Raw genomic sequence first — 19,452 nt, forward strand, 5'->3', positions numbered from 1 at the left:
CTTAAAAAAATCATTTTTGTTTATAAATATGTACATATACAATTTAATCCGAATTTATTCAAGAAAAAATATTCTATAACTTAATAATCAAGCTCAGTTGTTAATCAAACTCAATAAAACAGCATATCGTACTTTTTCACAATTTGATTTGTCAAACTAATTAATTTAAAAACAAAAACAATCACAACTTATCGTTTTTCTTTGGAATAAATTATTCCAAAATTCCACACAAACGCTAGAATCACCAATGGGTATGAGTTTATAATCTGAATATCAACTCAGATTATATTAGTCCAGCCAGAGCTACGTACATGAAATTTGTTTAATTGAAAATTTAATTTTGTAATTAATTGTCGTTATGAATTTCGAATCATATGTTTTTATTGATAACTTATCTCTTGATGTGATTCGCAAAATAAATAATAAGCAAAGTTCATAAAATTAAAAAATCTTCAAATGTTTGATGACAATAAAAGTTGGGATGCTTTTTTCGGAATTTTAAAAACTACACATTTATATTGAAGTATACTTAGTTTGCAATATATGTTACTTTAAAAAAAAGCTCAAATGTGTTCATAATAGCTTCATAATTTTGAATTAACTTTAACTTAAATCGCAAAATTTAAAATTGGTAAGACAAACGTAAAAATAAAATAAAATTATGGATATGAGTTTTCAATCTGAACTTGAAATTTCCTAGCAGTTTAGTTTTTGGACTCTGATGAAGAATCCGAATAAAGATGTGAATAATGATGTGATTTGTTCATTATATAGAGGAGAGTTTAAAATATTAAAAAAAATGGTAGTAAAAAAGGTGAAGATGCTTTTTGGACTACATATTAAATACAAAGCAATGATAAGTTTACATTATCGAGCTTCGACAAAAAAAGGAACTCGAAAAGTTTAATTTAAGTTTGCATCAAAAGTGAATTTGGTTGCTATCAATATTGGAATGCTTCATAAACGTGACGTCATGCGAAAAATTCAATATCGCATTACCTGCTTAAAAGGTTCTTTATACATTTGACAAGTTATGACAGTTCGTTCAATGAATCTGATGAACCTAGTTCATCACTTAAAAATCGTCAAGATGAAGATCTGTTGTCAATTTGCACCCGAGGCGATGAACTAGTCACCTGGAGTGAGTCGCCTCTCAGAATACCACGACTATAGTCACGTGACTACGACTAATGTGACTCCGAGTCACTTCATTCGCCTCGCAGAATAAGGCCCTTTATGACCAAATATGTTGATGAGTCTCGCTCGTATTCAGAGGATTTAAGACATGCAAGTTATGAAATTGTATTTCCTACAGTAATGTACTTTTAAATCTCTTAAAAACGTTGATGCAAAGTTTTGCAATCATGGAAAAGAACCGCAAACATTGAAATGCCCAAGCTCAAAATTCTTCAAAAAACCCCCAATGGCTTAATGTGCTTGCCAGAAAAAAATATCTCAAATCTTCTGGACATTACAAGAAACTTTAAAAAAATATAGCAAAATCTGAATAGCTAAATATTTGATTATTATAAATATTAACACTGCAAAGACAACTAAGCTGGGAAACACTAAAATTTAGAATTAAAATTATAAGGATCCACCGGGCCTAATTTTACAAATTTAGTATCTTTGAATTACCGAAAGGTTTTGTGTCAATTTTGCAGAAAAAAGTTTTATGATTTTATTTATAGCATTCGAGCTATGCTTTGCTTTTACTTGTAGCGGCAACCTTAAAAACGAAGTTTAAATTTATAGGTAGCTATGTAGAGTTTTAATATAAATGAAGAAAATAGTTTCTTAATCTTCCAAACAAATTAAATTTTAAAATATAAAATTAAAAAAAGATTGTTACCAACGAAAAACCATTCCAATTAAAACGCATGGCATCCCAGCTAATGCAACCGGCTGGAATCGACCACATATGAAAAGCATTTATGAACCAAATAAAAAGTAATAAAGAAATATCAAAATTTACCCTTTCAAATGAAAGCGGCGGTTTGTAGCTTCTAGCCTAACGGTTAATCTTTTTTATTTCAATTTAAAAAAGACATTTTAATGATTTTTTATGCATTTTAAAGATTTTCTTTTTCAAGAGAAAGAAAGCCGGTTTTATTTGCACCGGCTCACAGATCTTTTTCAAATATTATCTCGACTCGCGTGATGTTTGAAATTCCCTGTGGGAAATTTCTGAAGTAGAAAACATGATCGTTGCACCAAAAAGTAGGATATGATTCATACCAGCCTATCTAATGTCCGATAAATTCACTTATTCTATTAAGAGCGTTTCCAGAAGATTTATAGAATTCTAAATAGAAAAAAGAATATAACAGAAATAATAATCTGCCATTGAATATTAAGATTGATCAAATATTATTGTACTACCATTTGGAGTAATTGTGAAATCGCTTCTCTTGTTAAGCGGTTTTACTTCCAATTTTTTATTACTATCTTATGAGCTTTTAGACACTTGCATCAGAAATAAATTGTTCTTTAATTATCATAGCTGGATTTTTTTTAACGATTTTTGAGTACGTTTAAAAATACCCTTTAAAAGAAATTCGTGAAACCCTTGGAAAAAACCTTGTTCAATTTTATTAAAATGGCTAGTTTAGACTGTTAATTGATCATCATTTTGAAGAGGTTTTTGTGAAATTGGGAATGTCAAGATTGGTTTCGAAAATTGGTTTTCCGGATCTTTTACAGTCTCTAAGTGACTATTACTGTCAAAAATTCGGCAGAAAATTGCACTACCAATGAGTAGTTTGGAACAGAGAAGGGATGTCAAGGACCAGGGACGTTTAAAAAAAGATCGTTTGAAAAGAGATTTAAATAAAAGTGAAAACTAAGCATATTTCGCTGATTTCAAAAAACCAGAAAATCGATTAGAAATGTTGCTTTTAATCCCATATTATGTTGTTGCTTTTAATTTGAAAACCAACAAAACGTCAACGACTGAATTTTATATTTTTTTAATTTAAGTCGTCTTGACTATGAAATTATGTTATAAATTATTTAGTACCAAAGCGCCGTATTTGCAAATAATATTATAAAATTAACTTGTTGTTCTCAACATTTATAAGTAGTGTGTTGTGTACATAGACACTTTTTGAAACATAGGTACCACGAGCTTTAACACTTTCGTTATTAAAAAGTTTCAATAAAATCCAATCATTAAAGCGCTCTTATTTTTTTATATCAAAGCGTTTGGAGTCGTTCAACTTGGCGTGTCGCTAATGTGAAAAGCTAATCGAATTATATGATACATTCAAATGTTCCATAGATTCGTTACAAATTTAACTGTCGTCAAAAAATAGTAGGGGAAAAAGTGGGGTGTTGTCGATTGACAACTTCAGAATTTCCGGATTATAAATACGCCGAGTGTGATTAAGGTCTATATTTTAAATCCCTGCGATGATACAAAGTGTGTTAGGATTTATACTTTTTAGGTTATCTGACAACTCACGTTTAGTCATTCATCCGTGTTTTCGGAATCTTATTCTGAGCTATGCGGACAATGGATATTTCCGTTTAACGTTTAGATACGATGCCTAAATCAAGTTAGGTTCACTGTAAGCAATGTTCAGGAGTGAATTAGAGCCCTAGGTAGGGATTGATTATTACTTACACCATTAATAGCACTACGTTCGCTACAGATCCTTGTCTAAGATACTGCCTAAAGATGCCCAATCAGGTTAGGTTTACTGTAAACAGCGCTAATGAGTGAAATGAAATCCCTAGACAATATGAATCATTACTTACAGCGTTAATAACACTTCTTAGTGAACACTTTCGCTTATATTAATGCCCTGAACTGATTTGCACACCGGAAGGTAGAATTAAATTTAATGAATTTTCTGTTATTCGAAATATAACTTCTTACGATACGATATCTGTTGCCAAAGCACGTTTTCAATCTTCCCGCTCGCCGCGAGTTATCCAACCTTCTTGACGTTTCTCTTTTTCTTCTGTCAGGGCTCCGCTGACAGCGGGTTGAGAAGCAGCATAACGAGGGACCTCGTAACACTCCCCCCCAGTAAGACGATGTTTCTTACTTCGGACTCGGCTTACTACTATGAACTCCTACGTCCAACACGGCGATCTTGACTGCAGGTCTCTCGTAGATGGATTTACAAGTTTGAACCCAGGCTCTCCTCACTTGACCATCGCGACTGGTCGTCTTGATTACTCGTCCTTTAGGCCAGCAGTCTCTAGGCAGATCGGGATCGGCTATCACAACGATGTCATTTACTTCGATGGGTTTTACTGGTTCATACCACTTGGTTCGCCGGGTTATTTCGGGGAGATAGTCGCGTAGCCATCGCTTCCAAAATTGATTTGCAATTGCCTGAGATACCAGCCAGCCTCTCTTTAATGTTGTCGAATCATCGCTAATATCCGTCAACGGTTTAGACCCATCCGAACTGCCTAACAAAAAATGATTAGGTGTCAGAGCGTGACACGATTCATAGTCAACAGGCACATGAGTCAGCGGGCGTCTGTTCAATGTAGCTTCTATTTCGGCAAACGCATTTCGTAGCTCTTCGTCGTTCGGTTTTCTTGAGACTTGCAGCTCCGGTAGTATTCGCTTCACGGACCGGACGAGTCGTTCCCAGCTTCCGCCCATGTGTGGGGAAGCGGGAGTGTTGAAAATCCAATCCGTATCCGAACTGATGAATTCCTCCGCTATTGAGTCGTGATTAAGTTTTGATAAAGCTTCTTTAAGTTCTCTGTGAGCTCCAATAAAGTTCGTTCCTCGATCGCTGTAGAATATTGCTGGTGAACCTCTCCGAGCGATGAAACTTCTCACGACCATAATGCAGGAACTCGAAGTCAGACTATAGGCTACCTCTAGGTGAATTGCCCTAGTAGTTAGGCAGACAAATAACGCTCCCCATCTTTTCTCTGTTTTGCGCCCAACGACCACTTCTAGCGGGCCAAAGTAGTCGATTCCTGTGTGGGTAAATGGTCGGGTGTGAGCAGCCAATCGAGATGGCGGCAAGCTGTACATCTTTGGAGGACGAGGCTCTGCATAACGATTCTTACAGTGTTGGCAATTGGATCGTACTTCATTGCAAACACGTCGAAGGTTAGCAATGTAGAACTTTTGACGAATTTCGTTTACAATCGTTTCTCGGTTCTGGTGGTGATATTTGTCGTGATACGATGCCACAATCAGTTTGGTGAGCGCATGATTCGATGGTAAAATAATTGGGTTAACCGTTTCGGGGTCTAAATATTTACATGCACCTGTTCTGCCATCCATGCGAAGTAACTTTTTCTCATCCATGAAGGCTGATAGTTTATAAATAGGACTTCGCTTTGATACTACTGTTACGCCTGCCTCGAAACTACGATATTCTTCTTCATAAACCTCTACTTGCGCTTGACGATAGTGAAGCTCTTCAGCTAACTGTAGCTCTTCCCGTTTTAGTACACCACAATTTCCCGCTCGACGAAGCTTTCTCAAGTACCTAAGTACGTAGGCAGTGACACGAACCAATCGTTTCCATTTGCTGAAGTCCTCAGCGCGAAATACTGCCTCAGGCTTTTCACAGTGTATGTGCAGCGATACTTTAAGTTCTTCGTGTGTATTTAGTTTTTTCAAATTCACTATCGGCCAGGTGCTTTCGGACTGACGTAAGAATGAAGGGCCTACGAACCAACGTGATGTCGGGGAAAGATCTGATTGTCGCTGCCATCTTGTTCCGTCATCAGCCACGTTCCACTTAGTGGGAACCCATCTCCAATCAGATTCGCAGGTTATTTCGAGTATTTCGCTGACTCTAGCTGCTACGAAAAGACTATACATACGATGGTCTGATAAAATCCATGAGAGTGCGTTGCGTGAGTCAGTCCACAGGAATGTTCGTTGAATTTTGATTGTCAGACTGTTTTTGATTGACGCAGTTAGCCTTGCGCCAACAACCCCTGCTTGTAATTCCATTCGCGGGATCGACAGGTATTTGAGGGGGGCCACACGAGTTTTAGATCCAACCAGGGAACAGTAGATGGCATCGTTACTTTCATAGCGAAGGAACGTCAACGCGGCCATTCCGTCTTGGCTTGCATCTACGAACGTGTGCAGTTGGACTTTGACGTTCGGATCTGGTTCGTTCATTAAATGATAGCATCTAGGAATCCTCAGATTTTCCAGGGAGGGTAGAACACTTATAAATGCCGTCCACCTTTTAAAGAATTCTTCTCCAATCGTCTCATCCCATTCTACCTTGGCTCTCCATATTTCTTGCAGCAGAATTTTCAGAAACATAAGGTAATGGGACACTAAACCCAGTGGATCATATATTGACATCAATGTTTTTAAGACCTCACGTTTCGTAGGCACTCGCTTGAGGTTTAGAAGCTCGCTGTCGAGTCGACTCCAATTGATCTTGAAGGTAAAGCAATCGGTCTCGGTGCACCAGAACATGCCGAGAACTTTCTCTGCTGTTGTCCCCGGAATGAATTCGAGACTTTTCTCAGCTTTGGGTTGCTCACCCATGAGCATCAGAACTCGGCGCGAGTTCGACATCCAGTTATGCGTTTGAAAGCCTCCTGCGGCGTTGATAGTGCGAATGTTTTTTGCGATTTCGATAGCCTTATCCTCGCTTTCTACACTGAAAAGGACATCGTCGACGTAGGTAGAATACTTAATTATATTCGAGGCGACAGGGAACTGCTTTGAAAAACGCTCTGCATTAGCGTCTTTAACGAATTGGGCGCTCGAGGGAGAGCACCTGGCTCCGAAAGTCATTACCTTCATAACGTATTTGCTGGGTTCTTCATCTGTTTCTTGGTCTTTCCAGAAGAATCGCTGGCACTGTCGGTCGGGTTCTCTTATGATGACTTGGTGAAACATCTCACACAAGTCACCACTCACGGCGAAACGATGCTCCCTAAATTTGATTAGTGTTGTGACCAAGGAAGCCAGTTGATCAGGACCCGTTAGCAACACTGAATTGAGTGAGATGCCATTGTAAGAGGCAGCGGCGTCCCAAACCACTCGAATTTTTCCAGGTTTGTTCGGATTTGTTATCGGAAAGATTGGCAAGTACCAGACAGGATGCTGATCGGGCCAGGTGCTCTCAGAGGGAACTAATTTCTCAACGTAACCTTTAGCTATGTAGTCGGCGATTTTATCTGTCAGCATTCGCTTCAGTTCCGGATTCTGCTTCATTCGTTTTTCCAAATGTTCGTATCGGCGCCTAGCCATACTTTCGTTGTTAGGAAGACGAATGTGGTCATATCGCCATAAAAGCCCGGTCTCGTAACGCTCCTTGGTTAGCCGTGTTTTATTGTTGAGGATCTTCAGTGCTCGTTCATCTTCTTTTGATCGTATGTCATCTTTTAGTGTCGTGATACCTATGCTTTCCAATGCGAAGTAGTCGGTCAATGCCTGATTCAATTTATTATCCAGGTGTACCTCTTCTTCTATCCCACTCGAACATGTGTGAAAGTAACAGTGGACCATGCTCACAGCGAAACTATCTGTGCTCCCTCCATAGACGGACCAGCCGAGGCGAGTTTTAAAGGCCACTGGACCTCCCGTATTTCCTTCTCTACTTTTTTGCACTAAAGAGATTTTTACATGCTGGATTCCTATAAGAATTTGCGGTCTTGCATTTTGGTACGAGTCGACGGGCAGGTCACGAAGATGATTGTATTTACGTTTCATGTCGTCGAAGTCAAGGGTTTGATACGGTAGTTGAAGTTTGCGAACGGTACGTACGCCGTCTAATTGGTGTTTTTTACCACTTCGTCCAGATATTTGGAGATTTACCACCCGGGAGTCGGATTCGTGTCGTTCAGTTCCCCCCGTCCATTTCAAGTAAAGTGGGCGTTTTTCCCCGAAAATTCCCAATGTGTTAGCCACTTCTTCGTCTAAAAGCGTAAGGTGGGATCCATCGTCGAGAAACGCAAAGCAATCAAGCTCTTTTCCATTTCCGTAGAGCTTGACTGGAACGTATCTAAGCAGAGCAGAACCCGAATTGACCTGGTGTGTGTTACAGGAAGGATTTTCTGCGGTAACTTGCGGTTGTATGCCTTTATATTTGTGCAGTAGAGCATGATGTTTGTATGTACAACCTTGTTGACCACAGAGGGGAGTAACGCAACGTCCTCTGTGCCGTTTTAAACATTTTCTACATATTCCTTTTTCTCGAACAGAATTCCATCTGTGTCCGTAGGTCTTTCCCCGGAATTTACTACACTGTTCAAGGCTGACGCAACTTCCTTTGCATAACGGGCATCCAGTATTAACATGGTGCGTCAGCGTTGAGGTTGTCTCTTCGTGCGGGGATTCATAATCAGAATCTACAGATTCCACATGAGTGTGGAGCGAAGCCTTCGTTCGACGGGAGCCATAATCAGCGGGTCTGCTCTTCGAGATTGTTGGTTCCGTTACCACACATGCGTCCTCTGCATACGTATAAAGCCAATCACTGAATTTTGCGAGATTGACTTTCTTCCTAGAACGCTGATGTCGGGCCCATTTCATTTTAAGTTCCTCCGGAAGTTTACCAACAAGATATTTAAGTAAGGAGGTGTCCCGTGAATATTCCTTCTTGCCACAGGCGTCTATCGTGGCGCTGAGATTTTGTACCGCTAGGGAAAAATCTATCAATTTATCGGTGTATTCCACTTTCAGATTAGGCATCGCTCGAATTTTTTCTTCTAGAACGCCTATGACAAATTGGGGTTGACCGAACCTCAGACGCAGCGCGTTTAGGACTTTTGGGACTGTAGACGGGTGTATCAAGAAACTTCGCACGGCGTTGAGAGCATCTCCTTTAAGACAGTTTCTTAGACGAATTAAATTCTCTTCGTCATTGAAGTGACACATGTTGGTAGTACTTTCGTATGTAGATACGAACATGGGCCAATCTTCGGGATTCCCCGTGAAAACTGGTAGGTCTCTTATCACTTGTCTGGCGGCAATGTGACTACGATCAAGGTTACTGGCATTTCGGTTACTTCTGGTAGTCCCCTCAGCTTTACCCGACTTTATCGGCCTGGAGGAGATGCGTTTCGGTGTTGACTGTTTATGAGGTCTAAAATTTTCTCTTTTTGATGGCTCGTCTTTCACAGAGTCGGCTTCCGACGAATCAGTGTCCGTCGACGTCTCCGATTCGGAACTCTGGTTACTACTGCAAGAAGATCCGTGTTTTCGACTGCCCTGGATTTTACTGGGGGATACCGATTCCTGTAGCCATTTGTTAACGTCGTTCATGTTTTGCTGGTCATCCTTAACTGAATTTGATTCCTCGAGCTCGGCTATCTCTTCCAATAGGCTGAAGCGCTTTTCCATTAATTTTCTTTTTTCCTCTAGAATCTCTTGCTCCGCCTCCACCTTGCGTAACTGAATCTCAAGGAGAGACTTCGCTGATCCTCTGGATGAAACCGAGCCTACCTTCGATGCTCGAGGTGCTTCTGGCTGTTTACGGAACTGTAACTGCAATTCTTTTCTTTCAATAAGCTTGCTTGGGCCCGGGTTGTTCAAGGGCAAATCCTCTTTAGGTCCCTTGTGTGTACGATTCAGTTTTTTCTCACATTTTTTGCAGCTCCAAGGAACGTTTTCACCTTCCACTTCGTCGGTTACACCCACACATCCGTAATGGTGCCAGAGTGAGCAATGATCACATAATACCATACGGCTGTTGTCACATTGCTCACAAATTTGGCAATTGAATCCAACGGTTTCGTGAATGATCTCTCCAAGTTCTGTCGCAGCTAGCGTAGTTCTATCCAATCCCATGTCCGGTCAGCAAGCAGTAAGATTTTCGTAAACGGATTTAAAAGATGTTGTCGATTGACAACTTCAGAATTTCCGGATTATAAATACGCCGAGTGTGATTAAGGTCTATATTTTAAATCCCTGCGATGATACAAAGTGTGTTAGGATTTATACTTTTTAGGTTATCTGACAACTCACGTTTAGTCATTCATCCGTGTTTTCGGAATCTTATTCTGAGCTATGCGGACAATGGATATTTCCGTTTAACGTTTAGATACGATGCCTAAATCAAGTTAGGTTCACTGTAAGCAATGTTCAGGAGTGAATTAGAGCCCTAGGTAGGGATTGATTATTACTTACACCATTAATAGCACTACGTTCGCTACAGATCCTTGTCTAAGATACTGCCTAAAGATGCCCAATCAGGTTAGGTTTACTGTAAACAGCGCTAATGAGTGAAATGAAATCCCTAGACAATATGAATCATTACTTACAGCGTTAATAACACTTCTTAGTGAACACTTTCGCTTATATTAATGCCCTGAACTGATTTGCACACCGGAAGGTAGAATTAAATTTAATGAATTTTCTGTTATTCGAAATATAACTTCTTACGATACGATATCTGTTGCCAAAGCACGTTTTCAATCTTCCCGCTCGCCGCGAGTTATCCAACCTTCTTGACGTTTCTCTTTTTCTTCTGTCAGGGCTCCGCTGACAGCGGGTTGAGAAGCAGCATAACGAGGGACCTCGTAACAGGGGAATATAGCTGAAGATTTCTCTAATGGGATTCTGGATTTCAGATTTTTTTTCTAGATGTGATGCTCAGTGAATTTCGTTTGACATCGAAAGCTTTGAGCATCACAACGAAATTCATTGTGCTGCTTAATTGATACTCATCACGGTGAGTATCAATTTCAAATGATTATCTGAAATCTTGCAACTCTGCACCCAAGTGAAACCGCTTTAGGACTTTTATTACCCCAACGGAACTCCTTCTCCTTAAATTGTATCACCCACTAGGGATTGTCATTCACCCTAGTGGGACCCTTCGGGGACTTTGCTTACCTCAACGGGACTCTTTCTTTTTAAAATTGTATCACCCACTAGGGACTGTCATTCACCCTAGTGGGATCCTTTGGGGACTTTGCTCACCCCAACGGGACTCTTTCTTCTTAAAATTGTGTCACCCACTAGGGACTGTCATTCACCCTAGTGGAACCCTTTGGGGACTTTGCTCACCCCAACGGGACTCTTTCTTCTTAAAATTGTGTCACCCACTAGGGACTGTCATTCACCCTAGTGGAGCCCTTTGGGGACTTTGCTTACCCCAACGGGACTCTTTCTTTTAAAAAAATGTAACACCCACTAGGGACTGTCATTCACCCTAGTGGAACCCTTTGGGGACTTAGCTTACCCCAACGGGACTCTTTCTTTTTTTAAATTGTATCACCCACTAGGGACTGTCATTCACCCTAGTGGGACCCTTTGGGGACTTTGCTCACCCCAACGGGACTCTTTCTTTTTAAAATTGTATCACCCACTAGGGACTGTCATTCACCCTAGTGGGACCCTTTGGGGACTTTGCTCACCCCAACGGGACTCTTTCTTTTTAAAATTGTATCACCCACTAGGGACTGTCATTCACCCTAGTGGGACCCTTTGAGGACTTTTCTTACCCCAACGGGAATCGTTCCTCTAAAAATAATTTCACCTACCAGGGAGTATGATTCACACGGAACTCCGATGCTTTTTTTTTAACTTCACACATTGTTTCCTTTTGAACTAAAAACTTTCGCCTCAATAAAGGTTACTCACCTCAAAATGTTAAGCCGAACATCTTTTCGACCATCTTACTGTGCGTCCGAAAATATTTTTCATCAGCCGCCATCTTGACAAGCCGACACCTTTTCGACACCATCCAAACATAAATTTTATCTGCGTTTTGGGATGTTCATAAGCCCACCAACTGCGCCATTGTCGTGACTGGTGGGTTTCTGTTCTCATTTTTTTTTACTTTCACTCTTCGAATTCTTTTTTCTTTATTTATTTCTACTTCGAAAACTTAACGCGATTTCTTATAAATTAAATGAACTGCTCTACACAACAACTCTTTACTAACTACTTCTGACACGGTCGGTCGGACTCTCCTTTCTTCTGAGAGAGATTCTCAACCTTCGTACAATTTTCTCATTTTTACCCATCCGCTCTCTGTTAGCATTCTTCAAAGATGAATTCACAATTCAAGTACACACTGAATAATTTATGTACATTTTTTATGGATATTTTTCATTCAATTTCTATCAATTTCAACTATCATATGTTCCCTTAACATTTATCACCTAACTTGAATCTCAATACAATTAACCCAGATTTATTATTCTATATCCAATATTCTCTACACCCTCATCGTCTCCTGCGTTACAATCCCCCCTGGAATAGGGCTTCTGCTGCTGCTGGTCTTGATGCGATCTGATCATCTTATTCTGCTGATGGCCCTGTGGCAATAATTGACCCATCAATATTCGCGTCCCGCATTCCCTGCGACTCGCTAGCATCTGGTTGAACATTTTTAAAGCAACCACCAGCTGCAGGCTGCCGTCGCATCATCCGGGACTTTGTTGCTGCTGCTGCTGTTGGTTCGGAGATTGGTTGTGTTGTAAGTGCGGGCCTCGCCGATATTCAAAGACAGCTTTTTTTACCTACCGACAGCAAACGAACGAATCCACTGGTTCCTCAACGGCCGGTGTTTTAACGACAGTTCGATCCGTTTCAGTTTTCCGGAAGGAAAATGGCCATACCAACTTCTTTAAATTCCGGATGATCGTAGGACACTCAATTTCAGCATCCTATTGGGGAAGAAACAATTCACAAATTCAATTTCCAGTATCTACACGCAGCGAAAAGATTTTTTATTTCAAAGGAAAGTGCCGCAAAAACAAAGGATTTTTTCCTTTGATTTTGGGATAAATAAAAATTCCTTTGGTTCAAATGCATTTTTCTTTGTTTCAAAGAATTTTTCTTTTGAAAAATCTTTGAATCTAAATCCTAATCCTTTGAAACAAAAAACAGTTTCATTTGATACAAAGTTGTTTTCGTTTGCTACAAGTAACAAAGATTTAGATTTAAAAGCATGTATTCATTTAACCCTTTCCCATTTATTCCAATTGGAAGAAATATTTTCTGTTGTTCCGAAGTTCCTATTAGGAATTTCAAAAAATAAATAGAAAAATATAACATAATTAATTCTTTTTTTATTCACGAGCTTAAGAAAAACACTGGTTCACTATATAATTAAATGATCCGATCCTAAATTTCGGTGACAAATTTTACCAGTCTGGCGTAAAGGCATATCTTCATGGGCTGACTTCCAGAAGCAAGTTCCGTTGCTGGCTTTCCTCGCCATCCGACTGGTAGTTGCCGCTGAAGATCAAGCCGAAGATGAACAATCCGCTGAATTTGAGGCCGAATCCGCAGTGGTCCTGTAACAATGCAAGCGCTTATAGAAATTTTCAAATATTCACTTTTTTATCACCGGATACACTTACCATTCTTCATCCTGAATAATCCTTTAGCAAAATCTGATTAACTGGTTTAAATTTTTAACACGACCGGCCAACTCTATTCTATTTTTCTGTTTTATTCTTCTGGCTCAATCCAAAATAACTCTAAGTTTGAAGTTTTTATTTAAAGAAATTATTCCTTTCCTTCGAAAGCAGTTTTCTTTGGTTAAAAGAAAATTTACTTTGTTTTAAAAGAAATATGCAATTGAACAAATGTCTTTTGAATCAAAGAATTTCTTTAAAATCAAAGTCCAATATTATTCGATTCAAAAAAATTATTCTTTCTTTCAAAAATTATTCACTTGAATCAAAACTATAATTCATCGATTCAAAGAAAACAGGAGTTTGATTCCAAAAAATGAATTTTTTGAATCAAAGTCAGTTTTGTTTTGTTTCAAAATCCAAGTTTTCTCTGCGTGTAGCATATTATATTTATTGAAGACTTATAAGTCTTCTATAAATATAATATGCTAGATACTATACCTATACCTTTAGCAGAGAATGTTAGCCGTATAATTCCATTTTCACATCAGATTATCCACACCCGGATGCAAAAAGCCAATAATTTCCAAAATGGCGATGAAGAAATACCAATTTTATCAACCATTTTGTGGTTAACGCTCGAGAACTGCCGAAATGGTTAAAATTCTTTCTAGAAATATAATTGAAAAATAACCAAATTGGCGGTTTCGAAGCAAAATCAGTAAAATGGTTATTTAAGAATCATAAATGGTTCTAAAAAAATGAGCGTGTGATTTACTTTCTCATTTACTAAATTGCTCTGAACTTACAAACTGAAATAGTTTTTTTTAAAAAGAAAACAGTATATACGAAATGGTCGTCAAATCTAGTCGGTCTACGAATATTACGTCGATTTCGAACATCGTTCTGGTTGGCCTCTGTAGCAGTCAAATCCCAGGGCTTATAGATAAGGGTGGTGTAAACTGTCAAATAACCCACTCAGCCATGCTGTGACATTGTTTACAAAACAAGAAGTGATCAAAGTGCATCAAGCACGCAGGTATCACGGAGATTATTGAGTGACTGAATAATATCGGTTCAGTGACAGTGCGTATTTAAAATTTGTTTTGGTTTCGTGAATTTATCAGTACAGTATTGTTCCGATTTTGTCAGCTCCCGATTATGTCTACCCCCGATTTTGTCTATCCCCGATTTTGTCAGCATTTTATCCCGATTTTGTCAGCCTTTAAATTTAGTTGAAATTTTCTGCTTTTGAACTAAAATTCCCAGTCATTTAACATTGTATTTTTTTTGGGGTTGTCCTGACCCACGAAGAGGACCACCCATTAACCACTTAGTATTTTAGGAACCATTCAAATATTACGTAACGCTTTCAAGGGGGGGAGGGGATATAGCAGTTTGCTACGCTTTGTGGATTTTGCTTAGAAATTTTGAGACGATTGTGCTACGTATGGGGGAGGGAGGAGGGGGGGGGAGGTTGAAAATGCTCGAAAATTGCGTTACGTAATATTTGAACGGCCCCTTAAGGGTTGGTAAGGGTTGGGGGTGATTGAAGGTTCATAAGAGTTTTCATTGATGCCGAATGGAAGGAGGTTGAAACTTGGCCACATTTTGATCACATGGTTTATGGATAGCCCTTAGGGATCATCCATAAACCACGTAGGCTTTTGGGGGGGGGGGGTGGCCAAAGTCTACGGTTCCTATAAATTTTCGAAATATTATATGAACAAAAGTACATATACGAGGGGGGAAAGGGGGGAGGGGTGTCTGAAATGACCAAAAATGAGTCTACGTGGTTTATGGATAGTCCCTTAGGGAACTGGAGTACCGTTACATACTTCAAATTAAAACGTGATCAACAAATTCATCTGTTTTGCAATTGCATATCAATCCGGACGGAATTTTCAAATGGTATGTACACATTCCATTTTCTGAAAGGTGTTTGTAAACAATCACTTAGGGCTGAGTTCTTGAAGAGGTCCTCCATTTTGCAAGACCTTTCATTTGACATCTAAAGAACTCAAATCGGTCAAGCGGTCATCGAGAAACGCGTGTGACATTGTTTTGTAACACACACATACAAACACACACACACACACACACACACACATACAAACACACACACATACAAACACACACACACACTCACACACACACAGACACACACACACACACACACACCAGAGGTATGCTTTCGATGCATGGAGTACGGCCACAAGTCGTTTGACTGCAAGGGAGTTGACAGACGAGGATTATGCTGGGGGTGCGGAGAATCCGGCCACATAGCGACTAGCTGCAGTAAGCCGGCAAAGTGTCTTATCTGCACTGGTGACCATGTAACTGGCAACCCAAGGTGCTCTGCCTACCAAAAGGCGCTAGCAGCGATACCAAGGGCTTGGAAGTAATCCAAATCAACCTCAACCACTGTCACGAAGCACAACAGCTTCTGCGACAGATGGCGGTGGAAGAGAAGCTAGACATTGCGTTAGTAGCAGACCCCTATTTTAGGGCCCTGAATGGCACAAATTGGGTGACCGATAGTGCCAAACTGGCCGCAATAGGGGTGACAGGAAAGTTTCCCATACAAGAAGTGGTCACATCAAATGAAGAAGGCTTTGTGATAGCCAAAGTCAATGGGATCTTCTTCTGTAGCTGCTACGCTCCACCGAGGTGGACCTTGGAGAAGTTTAGCGCTACGATGGATAGGATAGTCGATTTGCTCACAGGCCGAAGCCCCGTTATTATCGCGGGGGATTTCAATGCGTGGGCCCAGGAATGGGGTAGTTCCCATACGAACGCCAGAGGACAGAGTCTACTTGAGGCACTTGCAAGGCTGAATGTGGACCTGGCGAACGTAGGTAATACTAGAACCTACCATAGAGAGGGACGTGAATCGATTATAGATATCACATTTGCTAGTCCCAGATGGACAAGTAATTGGAGGGTGAGCAAAGACTACACTCATAGCGACCACTTTGCGATCCGTTATCGTGTGGGTGAAAGTGCACAGTCAGTCAGAGGAGAGGTAATGACAGGTGAACGACGCTGGAGGACACAACAATTTGACCGGAATGTCTTCGTCGAGGTTTTGAAGTGGGAGCAAAACCTGTCAAACTTGTCGGCGGAAAACCTGACGAAAGTACTCACACGTGCTTGTGACGCAGCAATGACGAGGAGAGTTAATCGTAGAAACCCACATCCACCAGTTTATTGGTGGACTGAGGAAATCGCGAATTTGCGTGCCACCTGCCTTCGCGCTAGACGAAACATGCAGAGAGCACGAACTCAAATGGAGAGAGACGAGCGTAGGCCGCTTTTCAAAAATGCGAAAAGAAACCTATGCAAGGCAATTAAAGAGAGTAAAAAGGCATGTTTAAGGAAACTTTGTCTTGATGCCAATGACCGACCATGGGGCGATGCCTACAGGATAGTCATGGCAAAAAACAAAAGCGGTAGCACACCACCTGAAATGTGCCCCAACAAACTGAGGGAAATAACGAGAGAGCTGTTTCCTCATCATATTATTAATAGCTGGCCGCAAGTCCCGTACGACTGGGATACGAGCGATGAGGAGTTAATATCGTTGGAAGAACTGCGGGACATCGCCAAATCCCTTCAGCTGGAAAAGGCTCCGGGTCCAGATGGTATCCCGAACATTGCAGTTAAGACCGCGATTAAGGAATTTCCCGAAATGTTCCGATCGTCACTGCAAATTTGTATAGAGGAAAGGATGTTTCCAGATATCTGGAAACGACAGAAGCTGGTTCTGCTGCCCAAACCAGGAAAGCCATTGGGGAACCCATCGGCATACAGGCCAATATGCCTACTGGATACGGTTGGAAAGATTCTGGAAAAGGTGATCTTGAATCGTATCCAGCGGTACACCGAGGGCGAAGGCGGATTGTCCAACAATCAATTCGGCTTTCGAAAAGGGCGATGCACAGTCGACGCCATTCGAACTGTCATCGAAACGGCTGATAAAGCCAGACTCAAGAAGAGAAGAGGGGACCGTTTTTGTGCGGTAGTAACATTGGACGTGCGTAACGCCTTCAATAGTGTCAGCTGGGCAGCGATTGCTTCTTCGCTTATAAAAATGAGGATACCGAAATATCTCTACAAATTAGTGGAAAGCTATTTCCAGAACCGCAAGCTTCTATACATGACGAGCGAAGGATTTCAGGAAATGGATGTTACAGCTGGAGTACCGCAAGGGTCGATACTGGGCCCGGTTCTGTGGAATATTACGTATGATGAGGTGCTGACATTGAGCCTGCCAGAGGGAGTAAAGTTGGTTGGTTTCGCGGACGATGTCGTGCTACTAGCGATGGGTTACTCTACAGAAATCGTCCAGCTAAGAGCTTCAGAGGCTGTAGATTCGGTAGAGAGCTGGATGCACTCCAAAAGTTTGCAGTTGGCTCACCACAAAACCGAGATGGTCCTGATATCAAACCTGATTTCACCGCAAACAGGCAGGATTACAGTTGGATCATGCACTATCGAATCAAAGCGTGAGCTTAAATATTTGGGTGTGATGATTGACGACCGGCTCAGCTTTAAAAACCACGTTGAGTATGTGTGCAAGAAGGCGGCAACAGCAACGGCCGCACTCACGAGGATAATGGCGAACAACTCGGGGATCCGAAGTAGTCAGCGAAGGATAATTTCGAGTGTAGTTTCGTCAATCCTTCGATATGGAGGGGCGGCCTGGAAATCTGGTCTTAACATCCAGTGTAACCAGCAGAAGCTGAACAGTGTACAGAGGCGAATGAATTTGCGGGTCATCAGTGCATACCGCACCGTTTCGTCGGAGGCTGCATGCGTTGTAGCGGGAGTCATGCCCATCTCGGTTTTGTTGGTGGAGGACTCATATTGCTACGAAAATAGAGGCATGCAAAACGTGAGAACACGAGCCAGAGATAGCTCCATGGCTAACTGGCAGCAGCTGTGGGACAGCTCGGAAAAAGGGAGGTGGACCCATCGTTTGATCCCAAACATCAAAGAGTGGATGGAGAGAAAGCATGGCGAAGTGGATTTCTACATGACGCAATTCCTGACTGGTCATGGATGCTTCATGAAGTATCACCATAGGTTCGGACATGCGGCCTCGCCGGTCTGCCTAACATGCGGTGACGTGGACGAGACACCCGAACACGTGGTATTCTATTGTCCAAGATTTGAAGAGGAACGTGCCAACATATTCGCCGCCTGCGGACCAGAAACGACAGCGGACAACATGTTGCAGAAGATGTGTGATGACATTAGCACATGGCAGGCAGTCAGTGATGGGCTCGCCCGGATAATGGCTGCTTTGCAAAGGAGTTGGAGACTGACGCAAATTGCAATTGACGCAGGATAACGTAGGGTAACTTTACTAAGCCTAAAGAGTCCGAAGCTATGAAATGAACTACGCAAAACAATCAGCGTAGCCGATGGGACGTGAAGATGATGTTGGGCGGTCAGGATGATATTTAATTAAAATATGAACTTCTTGGCGAGTGTTGCGAAAGTAGCGCTATGCGTGAATTAGACACCCCCTTACCGAAGTATTGCCTTAGGGCAGGTACCGGTTTGGGAATTAGTCTGACGCCCCAGGTGGAGTTTAGGGCATATGTATATACGGATGAGTATATAACGAGTTGACCCATTGTTCCCATGTAGACACGGCACTCGACGTGCATTGGGAACAATTCGTAAAATTCCTTCTTCGAATTTACCACCTGGGTAACCAAAAAAAAAAAAAAAAAAAAAAAAAAAAACACACACACACACACACACACATACGCACATACACATACATCCGATCTCGACGAACTGAGTCGAATGGTACATATATGACACTTGGCCCTCCGGGCCTCGGATCGTAAGTTGGTTTTTCAAAAGACATGTATTCCCTTCTTTGTAAGAAGGGTAAAAAAAATAAAGAAAAGGGGTCAATGTCACCCCTTATCATGGTAGTCACATAAAATATCGAAATAACAAGTAAACGGACAATTATTAAATCAAAATTGAAATTATTTTCAAGAAAAAATTTTTTCCCGATTTTGTCAGGTACCCTGTTTTGTCAGCCCTAAATTCAAGATGGGGCTGACAAAATCGGAACAATACTGTAAATTCAAACATTTTTCTCCCCTACAGCGGAATCCGAGGAAAGTCTGTTCCTTCTGGCTCAGAAGCTGA

General features: G+C 41.0%; 1 protein-coding gene across 1 annotated transcript; it reads right to left on the minus strand.

Annotated features, from left to right (window-relative positions):
• Positions 1-4,048: 4,048 nt before the first annotated feature.
• LOC129737688 (uncharacterized) lies at positions 4,049-9,751 on the minus strand. The gene has a single exon (XM_055728849.1). It carries the CDS (start codon positions 9,749-9,751, stop codon positions 4,049-4,051), a length of 5,703 nt encoding a protein of 1,900 aa, XP_055584824.1.
• Between the last annotated feature and the right edge of the window lie 9,701 nt (positions 9,752-19,452).

The sequence above is a fragment of the Uranotaenia lowii genome, chromosome 1 (assembly GCF_029784155.1).
Source record: "Uranotaenia lowii strain MFRU-FL chromosome 1, ASM2978415v1, whole genome shotgun sequence".
NCBI classification, from domain to species: Eukaryota; Metazoa; Arthropoda; class Insecta; order Diptera; family Culicidae; genus Uranotaenia; species Uranotaenia lowii.

Bases quoted from the DNA above. Each gene is read 5' to 3' on its own strand.
- LOC129737688 (XM_055728849.1), bottom strand. From the start codon at position 9,751: ATGGGATTGGATAGAACTACGCTAGCTGCGACAGAACTTGGAGAGATC.